Source organism: Lithobates pipiens, unplaced genomic scaffold, assembly GCF_037356315.1.
Source record: "Lithobates pipiens isolate NorthernLeopardFrog02 unplaced genomic scaffold, aLitPip1_a1.2 Scaffold_18, whole genome shotgun sequence".
Lineage (NCBI taxonomy): Eukaryota > Metazoa > Chordata > Amphibia > Anura > Ranidae > Lithobates > Lithobates pipiens.
Window position 1 is genome coordinate 614,244,086 of NW_027507758.1, and position 16,188 is coordinate 614,260,273.

Consider the following 16,188-nt stretch of genomic DNA (forward strand, 5'->3'; position numbering starts at 1 on the left):
TAAAGCGGCCCATCTCACCGGACACTTTACAACGATCCGACATCCTCTCAACCCACTCAACTGTTCCAGTTATGTCATGGAAGCGGATGACGGAACGCTACCCGAGGAAACTCACAACCTTCTTCAAACCCCCGCAGAAGGTCAGTCAGCTCCAAAATGGCGTCAGCGCGGCCGCGCTCACGCCATCAGAAGCATATACGGATCTCCCTGATGAGAACCATGACTCCCTAGACCCCCACGGCTCATCCTCAACTCTGGTAAATAAGACAGGGGCAAATCCCATAACCGGTAGCCCGGCAAAAGCCCGCATGCGGATCGATCCGCCGCAACCACGCGCAGCTTAAATTGAGGCTCAGGCTCTGAATTCCATCCAGGCGAACCAGGCCCTACAGTCCTCCATGGCAGCATTCCCCACCTCAGGCCTGCCGGTGTTAGACACCACATTAAAGGACATGCTGCTTTTACTCCAATCATCATTAATGACAGACTTATCAGCTCTCTTTACAAAAATACATACAGATATGCATGTCATGGATGAACGGGTGTCTCACCTAGAAAACAGAATGCACTACAACCGTCAATGACTTGATCGACACATACACAGACATAAAAAACAAACAATCCTGGGTCAGAGCCAAGCTGGCCAATTTAGAGGATAGATCAAGGAGGAACAATGTGAAATTGAGGGGAGTCCCCGAATATTTTCTGTCTGCTGATCTCCCTAAATACGCCAAAGAATTGATGCACATGATCCTCCCTAAAGCATCTCCCAGAGACCTGCTGATCGATCGAATTCACAGAATTTCCAAACCCTCGCACCTTGCAGCCTCAATTCCAAGAGATGTCTTAATGAGAATGAATTTCTTTCAAAATAAAAAAAAAGCTCCTCATGACTGCCCGGAACAATCCTGCTCTTCCAAGCCCATACGAGGGAATTCTCTTGTTTCCAAACCTTTCTAAATACACCCTACAGATGAGAAGACAACTTAACCCAATCACCAAGGGCCTGCTCAACCACAAGATCCAATTCAAATGGCGGTACCCTGCAACGCTGTTGGTGACAAGAAATGGAGCATCGCATGTGATTCATACCCTCAGCAAAGGTATGCAACTTCTGCACAGCTGGGGGATCATCCTAGACCCACTGCTTGACGCCAACCCGCCGTTGGATCAAAGGTTTATCCACGACAGTTAAGATGGCGAGCCAGGTAGGAGTGAACAGTGCCTCCTTCGCAATTTGATCAGTAGGCTGTCTAATGTGTTAGGTAGGTTCTCCTTTGCAAAAGAACAAATTTTTCGTCTTTTGGTATAATGCTGGGATTTTAATTGTATGTTTGTTATGTGTAAGTAACCGTATGTTGTGTAATAAGTTTGTAATTATAAGAGAAATACAAATGGATGAATTGTGATTATTGCCTCTGCTATGGGACCCATTCGGTGCAGCCTGGAATGTGTGTATGACTGAGCTTGAGGGACGAGACAACTGGGTCCACCGCAGCCACTGCAAGAAGCTGCTAAACTACACCAAAGGATGAGGAGTATCTTTGTTTATTTATATTTTTAAGGTGTATCTTCCAATTAGGTAAGAATGCAAACAGGACACATGATTGGGTCTACTCGGAGTCTTCGCCGTGCTCTAGTTCCCCAGCGATGACAGCGGTACATACTATATGTGATGTTTATATTGGTATGAGGAGTTTTGACAAACTAGTAAAATCCAAACAGACACTTGTCAATAGAATTTAAAAATACATTTCTAGAGGGTAAAATTTAATTATAATTTAAACAATAGCTCTGGTTCTTGCCAGCTTTGGTATCGGGACAACTAGGTAGCCCACAAGTGTTCTTCAACTTTAGTTTGGTATTAATGCAGATCTACAGCTTATAGGGTAATTCTCCCTAATGCAAGAGGTTCACGAGTCAGGGTGAAACTCACCCCAGCATCTTATGTCGTGGCCGATCGTGAGGATCTGATGGCGCAGGAGAAGGTAAGAATGGCAGGGACAGCTGGAAGGGAAATGCTCACCAACCCCCGACCAGGTCTGGGCATGGTTTCCTGCTTGTACACATGGGGGCTTGAGCTTATGAAACGATTGAACAATTTCTCATCCGTTGTGGATGGGATGTTCAATGTAACTGTTGAAGCTACAAGGAAGTTCTCACAGTCCAAGGGGTTTTCTGGGAATTCATAGGTAAAGCTTGTTGTACCTGGATCGAGGATACTGGTGACAAAGTTCTTGCCCATATGGATAAGGTTTAGATCCCTGCAAGGCAAAGCCAGAGCTATAGCTAGTGAAGGTTGGAATCCTTTTACGAGTTTGGGAGTCTTTAGGGATTTTTTTTTTTTTTCAGCAGATCATGGTTGAAGGAAGTAGGGATATGGGTTCATACCCCAGACCATGGTTGAAGGAAGTAGGGTTATATATACTTGTGACAGTGGGGTCACTTTGGACACAGGGTGAATAAAAGAAACCCCCGATATGGTCTGTGATAGCCATATTCAAGGCTGTATATACATTGTATATAGATTGGATGTATACTGTATATGGGGGTTAAGTATCATTGCTGTGAGGAATTAAATTGTTTTGCATTTCTATTGTTCATTTAAGTCTGTCCTTGTATGTATTGTAAAGTGCCAGACAGACTGGCTGCCAACCCTTTGTGAAAAGATGTGTATTGGGTGGGATCGTTTGAAGCCTAGCAGACGTCAGGATGAGGTGTTGAGTCTTGGGATGTGTGGGTGGAGCTGGGCCCTTGTTCATGTTAAAGCATGTGCCTTGAATTGTGTATAAAGTTACAATGTTTCTCAATAATAAAGTCATTCCTACGACAGAAGAGACAGAGTGCGTCTTGTCTTTTTGACAGAGGGGTCAGCTCCTATAGGAAAGGGTCATTTAGCTGTGGATATTGGTAGCGAGTGGATGTGTGTCTAGGAGAGGGAACATCGTAAACGGTGTTAACCCCCTTTATATTAGGGGTGCCGTTACATTGGTGGCAGCAGTGGGATCTTCCCTCCAGTTACTGGGACACTTCAAACCACCACAGTAAATGACCAGCTATGCAGCCCGCAGGAAAGCCACACTGAAAGACTTACTTGAGAGCCGTGGAGGGACCAGTGGGACAAAGAACAAGGCCACCTTGATCAAGGAACTAACCGAGATGGATCAGAGGGATGGTGATGCAGGACCCCGGTCAGTTGAAGACTTGTTTCAGCAACGAGTTCGACAGCGGGTGGCATTATATGGTGCTAACCCATCAGAGACCGCCATACAGAATGCCATTAGAGACATCCAGCTGCAGGATGAGCGACAGGAGAGAGAACTAGAGCGGCAACATGAGCAGAGAATGGAAGAAATACAGCAATCGGAGACAACACCTAAAGATGCAGCGCCTGTCCGTAAGTTGCCCTTTCGGGCGTTCAAACTATTTAAGGAGGGAGAGGAGGAAATTGAAGCATTCCTGCAGGACTTTGAGAGACTATGCCAGATACATGAAGTACTGCCCCAAGATTGGGTCGCCTTACTGGCAAGTAATTTAACTGGCAGAGCGGCGGATGCGTATCGGGCCCTGGAGGATGAGGACGCTAAAGACTATGACCGGGTAAAAGAAGCTCTGCTAGCCCGATTTGCCATTACACCCGAAGCCGGCCGGATTAAGTTTCGAGAATCCCGGAAACAAACCCACATAACATACGTGGAGTGGGCACATCGTCTGCAGTGAGACCTTAAGGGCTGGATCCAGGGAAGCCACGCTCATACCATAGAGGACATCACCCAACTAGTACTCTTAGAACAGTTCTTTAACCACACCCCTCCGGTACTACGGGATTGGGTACGAGATAAGCAACCACAGACTGTACAGCAAGCGGCTACTTTGGCCGATGAATATCTGGACTCTCGAAGGTCAGGCGGAAGCGAGCGCTATCCACCATCTCGGCCCAGTTTCTCAGCCTCTAACACAGCTTCAGCACCAACCCCAGCGGCCACTTATCCTCAGCAGCCCAGGTTCAACTCCCAGGACTATGCACAACCCATCAGGTGTTTCGGATGTAAACAAAAAGCCAAACTGTCCATTAAATCCAGCTATCCAGTCCCAGTCATGGAGACAACCAGCAAGGGGGAGCCCCCGCACACCCATGCCTGCGGCCCACTGCGTTGAGGAGGAAGAACATTGGGGCGTCCTGCAAGTGGCTGATCCAATACAAGCAGCTAACCGGGACAACAGGCAACAACACAGGCAGACGGTCCGGGTTAATGGAACGGTAGCTAATGGCTTACGTGATAGCGGCGCTACCATGACCCTACTACAGAAGAACCTCATCCCAGAGAGCCAACACACCGGAGACACTGTAGCCGTAAGAGTAGCGGGAGGTACCATCTTCCGGCTACCCGTGGCCCGTGTTCACCTGGATTGGGGGGTTGGTTCGGGACACGTGATATGGGGGTGATGAAGGACTTGCCTGCGGATGTACTACTGGGGAATGATTTGGCCCCCCTCCTTTCTGCTTAAACCCCGATGGGCCCCGATGAAGTCAACCCTGTGACTACCCGTGCCCAGACACGTACTGCTGGAACCGGCCCGCTTGCTGCAGAGACCCAGGTGAGACTATCCTCCCCGACACGTACCTTAGATCAGGCGCGCCTAGGCTGGGATACCCCAGAAGCATTCGGGAGGGAAACTCGGGAGGACTCGACCTTACACAAGTATAGGGCTAAGGCAGATACTCAGGAAAGGGGAATAGATGGGGAGCTGTTTGAATGGGATGGGGATAGACTGTATAGGATCCCTAAGCCATCTCAGAGAAGTAAGGCCCCTTCGCAGAAACGACAGCTGGTGGTACCTAAGAAATACCAGCTGGAGATTCTGCGAATCGGGCATGATGTGCCGCTAGCAGGACATCTAGGGTTCCGTCGCACGGCCCATAGGATCACACAGAATTTCTTCTGGCCCAATTTTAGCCAGGATGTGCGACAATACTGCAAAACGTGTGACACATGTCAACGGATAGGGAAGAGGGGGGACCACCCTAAGGCTAAACTCATGTCCATGCCTATTATTGGGGAGCCCCTTTACCGCATAGCCATTGACATTGTGGGTCCCCTGGCCCAGCCTAGTCCATCCGGAAAGAAGTATATTCTCACAGTGGTGGACTACGCCACCCGTTACCCAGAGGCAGTAGCTATGTCCAACATTGAAGCAGAGACAGTAGCTGATGCCCTGGTTAAGATTTTTTACCAGAGTGGGGTTCCCTAAGGAGATTCTCTCTGACCAGGGAACCCAGTTTACCGCGGTACTCACCCGGCAGTTGTGGAAGGTGTGCAATATTAAGCCCTTACTGAGCTCCCCCTACCACCCCCAGACTAATGGTCTCTGGAACGCTTTAACGGGACCCTCAAGCAAATGCTGAGGACCTTTTCGGACTCTTGCAGAGAGTGGGAGAGATTCCTGCCTCACCTGTTATTTGCGTACAGAGAGGTACCCCAGGAATCTACTGGGTTCTCGCCCTTCGAGTTGCTCTATGGGAGAAGGGTCCGCGGACCCCTCGATCTCATCAGAGGACACTGGGAGGGAGAGACAGAGCAAGAAGGGACCCCCATAGTACCCTATGTTCTGGAACTCGGGGACTGCATGGAGCAACTGTCTCTGATGGTAAGAGAGAATCTCCAGGTGGCCCAGGGAAGACAGAAGAGATGGTACGACCGGGGGGCCCGACAGCGGGTCTTCCAGGTTGGGCAGAAGGTCTTAGTGCTCAAGCCTGTGAAGACCGACAAGATGCAGGCATCTTGACAGGGCCCGTATAAAGTAGTAGCCCAGGTATGTGATACTACCTATGTCATTGCCAGCTGTGCAGATGAAAGAATCCAGCGAACCTTTCATGTGAACATGCTGAAGGAGTATCAGGAACGGCAGGAGGATGTTGCTGCAGTATGTGCCCCTGCTGCGGACGACTCAGAAGGTTTACCCCTCCCTGACTTACTAAAGAGAGAGCCCCAGACTGACCTCATTAGCCTTGTACAGCTAGGAGACCGGTTAAGCCCCACAAAGAAGGAACATGCTAAGCGGCTTCTGTGGGAGAAACAGGCGACGTTCTCCCAAAGACCGGGCTATACGACCCTGGCTGTACATAAGGTAGAGACCCCTGGACAAGCACCCCTCCGCCAGCCCCCCTACCGTATCCCTGAAGCAGTCCGAGAGGAAATGCGGAAGGAGATACAGGAGATGATTCAGTTAGGAGTCATTGAGCCTTCTGACAGCCCTTGGGCCTCGCCTGTAGTCCTGGTGCCTAAGAAAGACAGGACTACCCGGTTCTGCGTGGACTACAGGCGACTCAACGAGAAGACCACCACCGATGCCTACCCGATGCCCAGGGTAGACGAACTACTAGATCGTATAGCCAGGGGACGTTATTTAACTACAATAGACCTGTGTAAAGGTTATTGGCAGATCCCCCTGACCGAGGATGCTATCCCCAAGTCGGCATTTGTTACCCCATTTGGCCTGTACCAGTCTAAGGTCATGCCATTTGGAATGAAAAATGCCCCGGCGACCTTCCAACGTATGGTGGATAGGCTCCTCGATGGCTTCCAGGATTTTGCATGTGCATATCTGGATGACATTGCGATCTACAGTGGGTCTTGGGAGGAGCACCTGGTTCACGTAGAAGTGGTTCTGGACAAAATTCGGGCCGCAGGCCTGACCTTGAAACCAGACAAGTGCCATCTAGGGATGGCGGAGGTGCAGTACCTGGGACACCGAGTGGGGTGTGGGAACCAGAGACCCGAGCCAGCCAAGGTAGAGGCAGTAGCTAACTGGCCCACGCCCCGTACTAAGACCCAGGTATTGGCCTTCTTGGGAACTGCAGGGTACTACCGACGTTTTGTCCCTAATTATAGTGCTATCGCCAAACCTCTGACTGACCTGACGAAAAAGAATTTACCTAGGCAAGTCCTCTGGTCTCCAGCTTGTGAATCCGCATTCCTAGCCTTCAAGCAAGCACTTGTAAATGCCCCTGTCTTGGCTGCCCCAGTACCTAACAAACGTTTTCTTGTCCACACAGATGCTTCCATGTTTGGACTTGGGGCGGTGCTGAGCCAAGTTGGGGAGGATGGAGGAGAACACCCTGTCGCATACCTGAGTAGAAAACTATTACCCCGGGAAGTGAGCTATGCAGCAGTGGAGAAGGAGTGTTTGGCCCTGGTCTGGGCCCTTAAAAAGCTGAACCCTTACTTATACGGACAGGAATTTTCACTGGTCACCGACCACAACCCATTGGTCTGGCTTAACCGGGTCTCCAGAGATAATGGCAGGTTGCTGCGGTGGAGCTTAGCCCTACAACCTTACAACTTCACCATCAGCTACCGACCCGGTAAGCAAAACGGCAATGCTGATGGGTTGTCCCGGCAAACCGACACCCTCCCGGGCTCCTAGTGCAATGTTGATGGGTTATCCAGTATTGGAAGAATGGACCCATGGACTAACTGCGGAGTCAACCCGTCTGGGGTCCCCTCCTCTGTTAGTCCCCTGCCGAAAGGGGAGATGTGTGACAGTGGGGTCACTTTGGACACAGGGTGAATAAAAGAAACCCCCGATATGGTCTGTGATAGCCATATTCAAGGCTGTATATACATTGTATATAGATTGGATGTATACTGTATATGGGGGTTAAGTATCATTGCTGTGAGGAATTAAATTGTTGTTTTGCATTTCTATTGTTCATTTAAGTCTGTCCTTGTGTGTATTGTAAAGTGCCAGACAGACTGGCTGCCAACCCTTTGTGAAAAGATGTGTATTGGGTGGGATCGTTTGAAGCCTAGCAGACGTCAGGATGAGGTGTTGAGTCTTGGGATGTGTGGGTGGAGCTGGGCCCTTGTTCATGTTAAAGCATGTGCCTTGAATTGTGTATAAAGTTACAATGTTTCTCAATAATAAAGTCATTCCTACTACAGAAGAGACAGAGTGCGTCTCGTCTTTTTGACAGAGGGGTCAGCTCCTATAGGAAAGGGTCTTTTAGCTGTGGATATTGGTAGCGAGTGGATGTGTGTCTAGTAGAGGGAACATCGTAAACGGCGTTAACCCCCTTTATATTAGGGGTGCCGTTACAATATTCATGATGTTTTTGTATACATTCCTTCTATATGCTGCGATGAGGTGCTACTGTTGCCTGATTGGACGACTGAACAGAGCCCAAGCAGATGAGACGCCCCAAAACCCAACCCAAGTACAAGACACAGAGGATCCCAGACCGACCGGCCTTCATGTCCTTCTCTAAGTCATCTTTCCTGAAGAACAGAGTCTACATGTCAAGCTTTGTTTTCCTTTTTATGGACTCATATGGACTGTAAGGACTGATTCATTTCCAGGTGTAAGAAGAAGATCAAGATTGAGGGGCACATGGGAGCATATGACAAGAGGAGGGACTGTTGTGTAAATTTTATGAAGATGTATTTTAATATGTATTGTCATAGTGTCTCCCAGTGTTAGTTCTCCCCCAGCCGCTTTAAGAGCAGACTGGGGCAGATTGACGCTGGTTGAGATCCATTTGATAGTGGAAAACTTCCTGAGGTTGGAGAGAGGTGTTTGCAGAGTGGGGGTATGTCCACTGGTGAAAGAGCCCCTGTGCAATGCACAGATGTTTCGTCTGGGGGGATATGTTCACTCTGCAAAAACATTATCGGTTTAGCGGATGTGCACTTGTGTCACCCCTGTATGCCTGATCAACATATTTGGGGTGCCATGGCTTACACCTGCACATGGTCTCCCATCAGCAGGAACGGTAGTCATTGGTTGTTGTATAAACTCATGTCCTGTTTGGTGTTATCCTGTTTAGTCATAGCTGGTTTGGTCATATCCTGTGAGGTCATATGCTGTGGAGGAAGCGATTGGCTGTTGGGGCCAGGGCTTCCTGTTTGTGACTTCCTGTTTGTGACTTCCTGTTTGTGACTTCCTGTTTGTGGCTTCCTTTGTGTGTGTGAATAAAAGCCAAGACCCTCTGTCCAGCAGGGACGATGAAGGAATGATGGAGCTAAGATGGTGATTATATCTGTTTACTGGGGAAATGTGGGAGATGTGATGAGAGGGCGCTTATTAGCGTAAAAGAGGATAGTGGGTTTATCCACAACAATGTGAATGTACAAGGTATTTGTAAAGCGCTAGGTCAATATAACTGCCTGTAAAAATAATACTAATAATGATAAATGTTTTTTTTTTCCTGCAGTGGTGGTGAAACCGGGCACCTGTCCCGTGGTTAGCCCCCCTTTACTATGTAAGGGCCCCATCCCCAGGAGTTGTAACGTAGACTTGGATTGTCTCGGGAGAAAGAAGTGCTGTAACGTCGGCTGTTCTATTCGTTGCCAGGAACCCATCAGTAAGTGGATGACTGTGATAAGATATTAAGTAGCCCGGTACAGACCAGATCTTACCCAAATGTATTGCCCCTAGGAGCCAATAATCCGATCCTTCCTTTCCTTCTCCCAGTGCAGCTTGTATAAGAACAATGTGTACAGCAAGTTTTTACAAAGCCTTTGCAGAGCTTTCATCCAGCTTTTAGCAGCTTTGTAAAAGCATCCATCCAGTTGTACACACTGGGAGTAAACAGGGTGTGTGTAGTACATCCTGTCCTTCTTCCTCACTGCGTTTCCCCATCTCATTTGCTGCTAATGGCTGTCAAAATGACAGCAGGAAGTTCCTGTGTAAATACAGCAGCTTTAGAAGCTGCTGCTGTCAAAAAAAGGACACCTGACACAGTGTTTATAAACATTGTTCAGATGTAAGCTAGAGAGGTAGAAAACAATATATTTACAAATATTTTTCAGACAGGAGATAGAGAGATACAAAGTAACATTGTTTATAAACATTGATCAGACAGGAGTGGGAGTCACAGGAGTAGACATGGACACAGCCTGCTCTCCTCTATGGACTGTCGGATGAAAACGAACCCAAATTGCCATCTGATCCACCCAGATGAAGGCAGAGCTGGTGCAAGGATATTTGACACCCTAGGCCAGTGATGGCGAACCTTGGCACCCCAGATGTTTTGGAACTACATTTCCCATGATGCTCCACTACACTGCAGAGTGCATGAGCATCATGGGAAATGTAGTTCCAAAACATCTGGGGTGCCAAGGTTCGCCATCACTGCCCTAGGCGAAACCTAATTTTGCCACACCCCCTCCGCCTTGAATGCGGTGCGGGAAATGCACATAGATAGAAGTTTTCCTGCACCACGTTCTAGTGTGAACTGGGGCTAAGAGTCTGGTGTGTGAGGGCCAGCTCTGTATATGCCAGCAATCACCAGGCGATATGGACAGGACAGATCCCCGGACACCTCATCTTTGTGTAGTCCAGGCCTGGCCAGTGATCAGGGATGGTAGATCAGATCAGAGACGGCTGAACAGTGATTTGTACAATTATGGAGGATTTCCTCCTCCAAAATACAAAAAATGTAGCAGCAATAAAGAATAGCTGCTGCTAATAAAATAAGTTACCTTGTCAGATGAATGGACCACAATATAAAAATATAATACATTTATTAAAATCCATCTAAAAAACAATGTGGCACAATGACTAAAAAGAATAAATATCAAATATTCTACACCGCCACTCAAGACAATGTTGTTTTAACATACAATGAGTCACAAAAAAAAAAAAACACTTATTGTATGTAGGCTGGGGGAGTCACATCTCTATAGACTACCCACCTAACCTTACAGTCACTGAGATGTCCAATTGTATTTATACTTTCTGGAAGGAATTTTAAGTGGATGCAGTGGATCCGTGATCTGTCTGTGTTTGGCAGCAAAACGGACAAAGCAAAGTTGCAAGCAGTGTAAAGCACACATAAAATCCTTCAAGATTAGAACAGGAGGCAGCAAGCAGCATAATGCCACGTACACACGATCAGACTATCCGGCGGACTTAGTCTGGTGGACAAACCGCCGGAAAGTCTGCCAAATTTCCGAACGAGCGGACCTGCCCACACACAGGACTTTTCCGGCGGACCTAGTCCGGCAGACTATCCGCCATACTCTTGAAATGACCGGACTTCCCACACACGGAGGAAAGTCCGTTCATTTTGAACGCGGCTCCAGGTAGCCAGGACTAGTGAAGGAAGTCAATGTCGCCGCCTTCGGTGGCGAGATTGACACGTCGCTGGCTCTGTCACCTGGTATGGACTTAAAGGGGAAGCCCTACGCCGAAAAAATGGCGTGGGGGTCCCCCCCCCCCAGGTCCATATAAGTCCCTTATCCAAGCATGCAAGACCGCGGCCCCCCTTCCCCAAAGCACCCCCCCCATGTTGAGGGCACGCGGCCTGGTACGGCTCAGGAGGGGGGGGGGGGGCGCTCGCTCGTCCCCACCCCTTTCCTGACCAGCTGGGTAGCGTGCTTGTTTAAGGGTCTGATATGGACCTAGGGGGTACCCCCACGCCTTTTTTCAGCATAGGGCTTTCCCTTTAAGTCCATAGGCGGCGACATTGACTTCCTTCGCTAGTCCCAGCTACCTGGAGCCGCGCTCAAAATTAACAGACTTTTCTCTGTGCGGGAAAGTCAGTTCATTTCAAAAGTACGGCGGACTAGCAAACACACGGCTGTATTTTTGAGTCAAAACTACTTTCTAAGTCCGCCGGACTTTTGGGTAAAAAAAAGTTCACCGGAGCCCACACACGGGCAGATTGTCCGGCGGACTCGAGTCCGACAGATAGTTTGATCATGTGTACGCGGCATAAGTCTGTCAACCAGTGCAGGACATAATACTATATTTGACACATGCGTGCAGTGCAGTCAGTATTATATGATGCTATGAGCAATACTACCATTACTCTGGTTGTGTCTCACCCAACCTGTGTGCATCTGCATGCCTGTTGGGGCCCCGAAGCAGTGACAGGACATCCTTCACAAAGCTATAGTCTGCTGCTCATACCCACTACACAAACTGTCAGGATTCTGTATGTGCAGATCCCCACCACCCCTGGTGTCCTGTTTCCTGGCTCAGACCCTGTACAGTACACATGGTTTGCCTGGTGACATATTTTTCAGCTACCTTCTTCTGACTGGGCTGCAGCATCATGTGGGACACGTGCCTGTTCTCCAGGTTCCACTACAGGTGACCACAGCCTCACTGGGAGGAGAACTGAGCTGAGGAGAACCAGCAGCACAGATCTTAGACTACCCAGGGGGGGAAGTAGGAGGCAGGGGCGGACTGACAACTCATGGGGCCCCCGGGCAATAGGAGATTATGGGGCCCCCAGGCAATCAGACCACACAGTATGCACAAACACACACACAATATACAATCACACAGTATACACAGACATGTTTCTATTGGCTGAGAAGGTACTGGAGAGGTGGGGCAGCTATAATCTCAGGATTTTTAGACCAAAAGGATGTTGGTAAGGGACATTTCAGATCCAAATGTAAAAAAAAACACAGATTTTTACATACTTTACCTAGTTTTACTGAGGCTGGCAACCCTGATTGGGCCCCCTAGTGGCAAGGGACCCTCGGGCAGTGCCCAAGTGGCCCAATGGTCAGTCCGCCCCTGGGAGGAGGGGTTTTGTCCCTGTGTTCTGACACAAAGTGTCCACCTATCGGATAGTGTCCGGGCCATACTGCACAGGCGCAGCGCTTGCGCAGTACAGGGGACAAGGAGAAGCCGAACATCTCCGAAGAAGAAGAGTCCAGGTTGAAGCCCCACCATCCAAGTGGACATAGGGTTGCAGATAGTAAGAGGGCCCCTCGCCAGCTCGCTTCTCTCACCACGCTTCGGGCACGGCCTCGCTTCGCTCGGCTCTTTTATATTCTAACTCTATGTCCACTTGGATGGTGGGGCTTCAACCTGGACACAGTGCGCAGGCTCCGTTCTTCTTCAGAGATGTTCGGCTTCTCGGCGGACATTATGTGATGGGGGACAGTATCTGATAGGACACCAGCTCTCTCTCGCCTTTCCTGTTCTCACTACCGCAGGGGCTGTACAATTGTCTGAAGACACATACTAAAGGCAGGCAGGCTGGGCTGGAAATGAAGTCTCTTACCAGCAGAGGGGATGTTGCCAGTGTTGTGCCGGCAGGAGGGCGCTCTGATCCTGCAGAGTACCTGCACAGCAGAGGGTAAAAGCACCGAGCCCTGGAAAATGGACATTGCTGGAAAGGCCGAGGGGAGGGGAAGAGGCGGAGTTGTGGGGGGAGAATGGACCATGCAACATATGGGAACTGGGCAGAGAGAGAGGCAGAGCTGGCTGTAGTGGAACATGATCAGAGACTGGTGGTGACAGTGAAACACAGACAGACAGGTCACTAGCAGTCTGGCACTGTGATGATCAGAGGCGCAGCAGATGACACAGTTCTCCGCCGCCACTACGCCTCTGGCATTGTACAGAGGGACTCTGGAGCGGTTGCCTGTTGTGTTGAGACTGACTTAGTTACTGGCTGCAGAGAGAGGGAAGAGGGTCACCAGCGGCCGGGCACCCTAGGCGGCAGTGCACCCTAGGCGGCTGCCTAGTCCACCTAGTGGTAGCACTGGCCCTGGATGAAGGGTAACAGAACCCCATCCATTCATTTTTAGCAGATTAGATGTAGGTGGGTGTAAAACGACACATGTCCACTTACACCCGCCACTCCATAGAGGAGAATGGAGGGTCATTTCTGGTCCTCCCACAAAATGGACAGGTGGACTCGATCAGACCGCTAGTGTGAAAGGGGCTTAAGAAAACAGACAAGATGACTCTACACATTGCTGTTATCATGTCCCAGATTTCCAATACCCATCGTGCCCTGCTCTCTGCAGGAGATACCCAAGGAGCCTCATTAATCCAACACTATAGTATATATGCACAAGCACCAAAGGTTGGAGGCACAGGACTGGCATGACGTCCATATACCAGAGTCCAAAAGTCACCCCTCCTGCCTCCAAAGACATCCCTTTAATCATATAATACAATTTGTTTTTTAACATGTTGGTTGCAGGAGAAGATTAAACAAGACTATGGCAGGAAAAGGTGCACATCATTTGTAAGTCCTCTTTATTCAGAATGACAGAGAAGGGGTAAGTGGGAGGTATATGTAGCCAATCCACACTTACCACACTGACAACCATTACCCAGATACCTCCCTTCCTCTTCAAGGGCAGGAAGTAAACCAAGTTGTTGGAAGGGGAGGGATCACTTCTATTAGTCCTCTGAAAGGAGCACTCATAACACCCTTGCAACCTAAACCACTTCAGCCCCGGAAGGATTTACCCCCTTAATGACCAGGCCATTTTTTGCGATATGGCACTGCGTTATTTCACTGACAATTGGGTGGTAGTGCGACTCTGTACCCAACACAAAATTGACTCCCTTTTTTCCCCACAAATAGAACTTTCTTTTGGTGGTATTTGATCACCTCTGCGGTTTTTATTTTTTTGCGCAATAAACAAAAAAAGAGCAACAATTTTGAAAAAAAAATCAGTTTATGGCAAAATGTATTATACACTTTTTTTTACCAAAAATATGTAGATTGGTTTGCGCAAAAGTTATAGCGTCTACAAAATAGGGCATATATTTATGGCATTTTTATTATAATTTTTTTTTTACTAGTAATGCCAGTGATCAGTGATTTTTAGTGGGACTGCGACATTGCGGCAGACAGATCGGACACTTTTGACACTTTTTTGGGACCAGTGACTAGGGATGAGCTTCGTGTTCAAGTCGAACATACATTCGACTCGAACATCGGCTGTTCACCCGTTCGGAATTCGCACCAAATTCGTGTGGCGCTCACGGCCCAATCACAGCGCCGGCAGCGAGGAGAGCCATGATTGGCCACAGGCAGGATGCCTGTGGCCAATCATAGCTCAGGCTGTGTAGTACACTCCCCACACTATATAAGGCCGCCAGCGCGGCGGCCTTGTGTAGTGTGTTGGCATCTGTAGCAGTTAATGGGTGTTCTGTGTACCTTCAACACAGTATACACCGATCGTTATCGGCCGATTTTTCGTTCTTGCTCTTCTGTAGTGGTTGTTGTCTGCGTGCCCTGACCGCAGTATACACCGCTATATTCACCTATATATCTAGTGATATATCTATCTTTTATAATAGAGCTGTCAGTCAGTGTTAGGAGATTGTGCGCGCTGTCTGCATGCTCTGAACGCAGTATACACCGCTATATCCACCTATCTAGCTAAATATCTTGCTCGTTTTAAATAGAGCTCTCAGTCAGTGTTAGGAGATTGTGCGTGCTGTCTGCGTGCTCTGAACGCAGTATACACCGCAATATACACCTATCTAGCTAAATATCTTGCTTGTTTTAAATAGAGCTCTCAGTCAGTGTTAGGAGATTGTGCGTGCTGTCTGCGTGCTCTGAAAAAGACGGACGGCAAAACAAATTATACAGGGGTGATAACCCTTCCCTATGTTTTCCAAAAAGCTTAAAAATAGTTTTTTTGACTAGAGCTACACTTTAAAAATGTACCAGTTGAAAATTACAAACCGATTCAACTTAACACAACAAGCCTACACAGTCCCTGTCTTGTTTGCACCGCCTGTATACTGCTGTTCTGAGTATATAGGGCCTGGGGGCCACACGTATTTCCTTTTTTTTAATATGGGTACGGGGTTCCCCTTAATATGTGTATAAGACCCAAAGGGGCTGGTAATGGGCAGGGAGGGCTACCCATGCCATTTTTCTCAATGATTTTCAACCATATTGCAGGAACCAGATATAACATTAAAACCGCAAGCAGCTTTAAATGACGTTATTTCCGTTAAATGTCATTTTGTGCAGGGACTGTTCTAAACACGGGAAACACGTGGCACTTCACAGGCATACTACAGACACCCCCCAGGCAACATATTTAAAGGAATATATATATATTTTTTAATCGTCATTAAAATCAGTGCTCCCGCCAAAACGTCCGTTTTTAAAAGTTTTTTTTTGCATTGGCCCATGTCCCCTGGGGCAGGAGCCAGGTCCCCAAACCCTTTTTAGGACAGTATCTTGCATATTAGCCGTTAAAATTAACACTTTTAATTGCGAACGTTCGAGTCTCATAGACTTCAATGGGGTTCTAAAGTTCGTACGAATTTGGGGTCCGTTCGAAAGTTCTGGTGCGAACCGAACCGGGGGGTTTTCGGCTCATCCCTACCAGTGACATTTATACAGCAATCAGAGCTAAAAATAGCCACTGATTACTGTATAAATGTCAATGGCAGGGAAGG

General features: G+C 48.4%; 1 protein-coding gene across 1 annotated transcript in view; it reads left to right on the plus strand.

The window, feature by feature from the left end:
* Positions 1–16,188, plus strand: part of LOC143986833 (uncharacterized) — a 293,231-nt gene that overhangs the window by 265,279 nt on the left and 11,764 nt on the right. Inside the window, exon 13 of the mRNA XM_077485241.1 lies at positions 9,215–9,364. Within this exon, the coding sequence (XP_077341367.1) occupies positions 9,215–9,364 (150 nt within the window). The remainder of the gene's footprint in view (positions 1–9,214; positions 9,365–16,188) is intronic.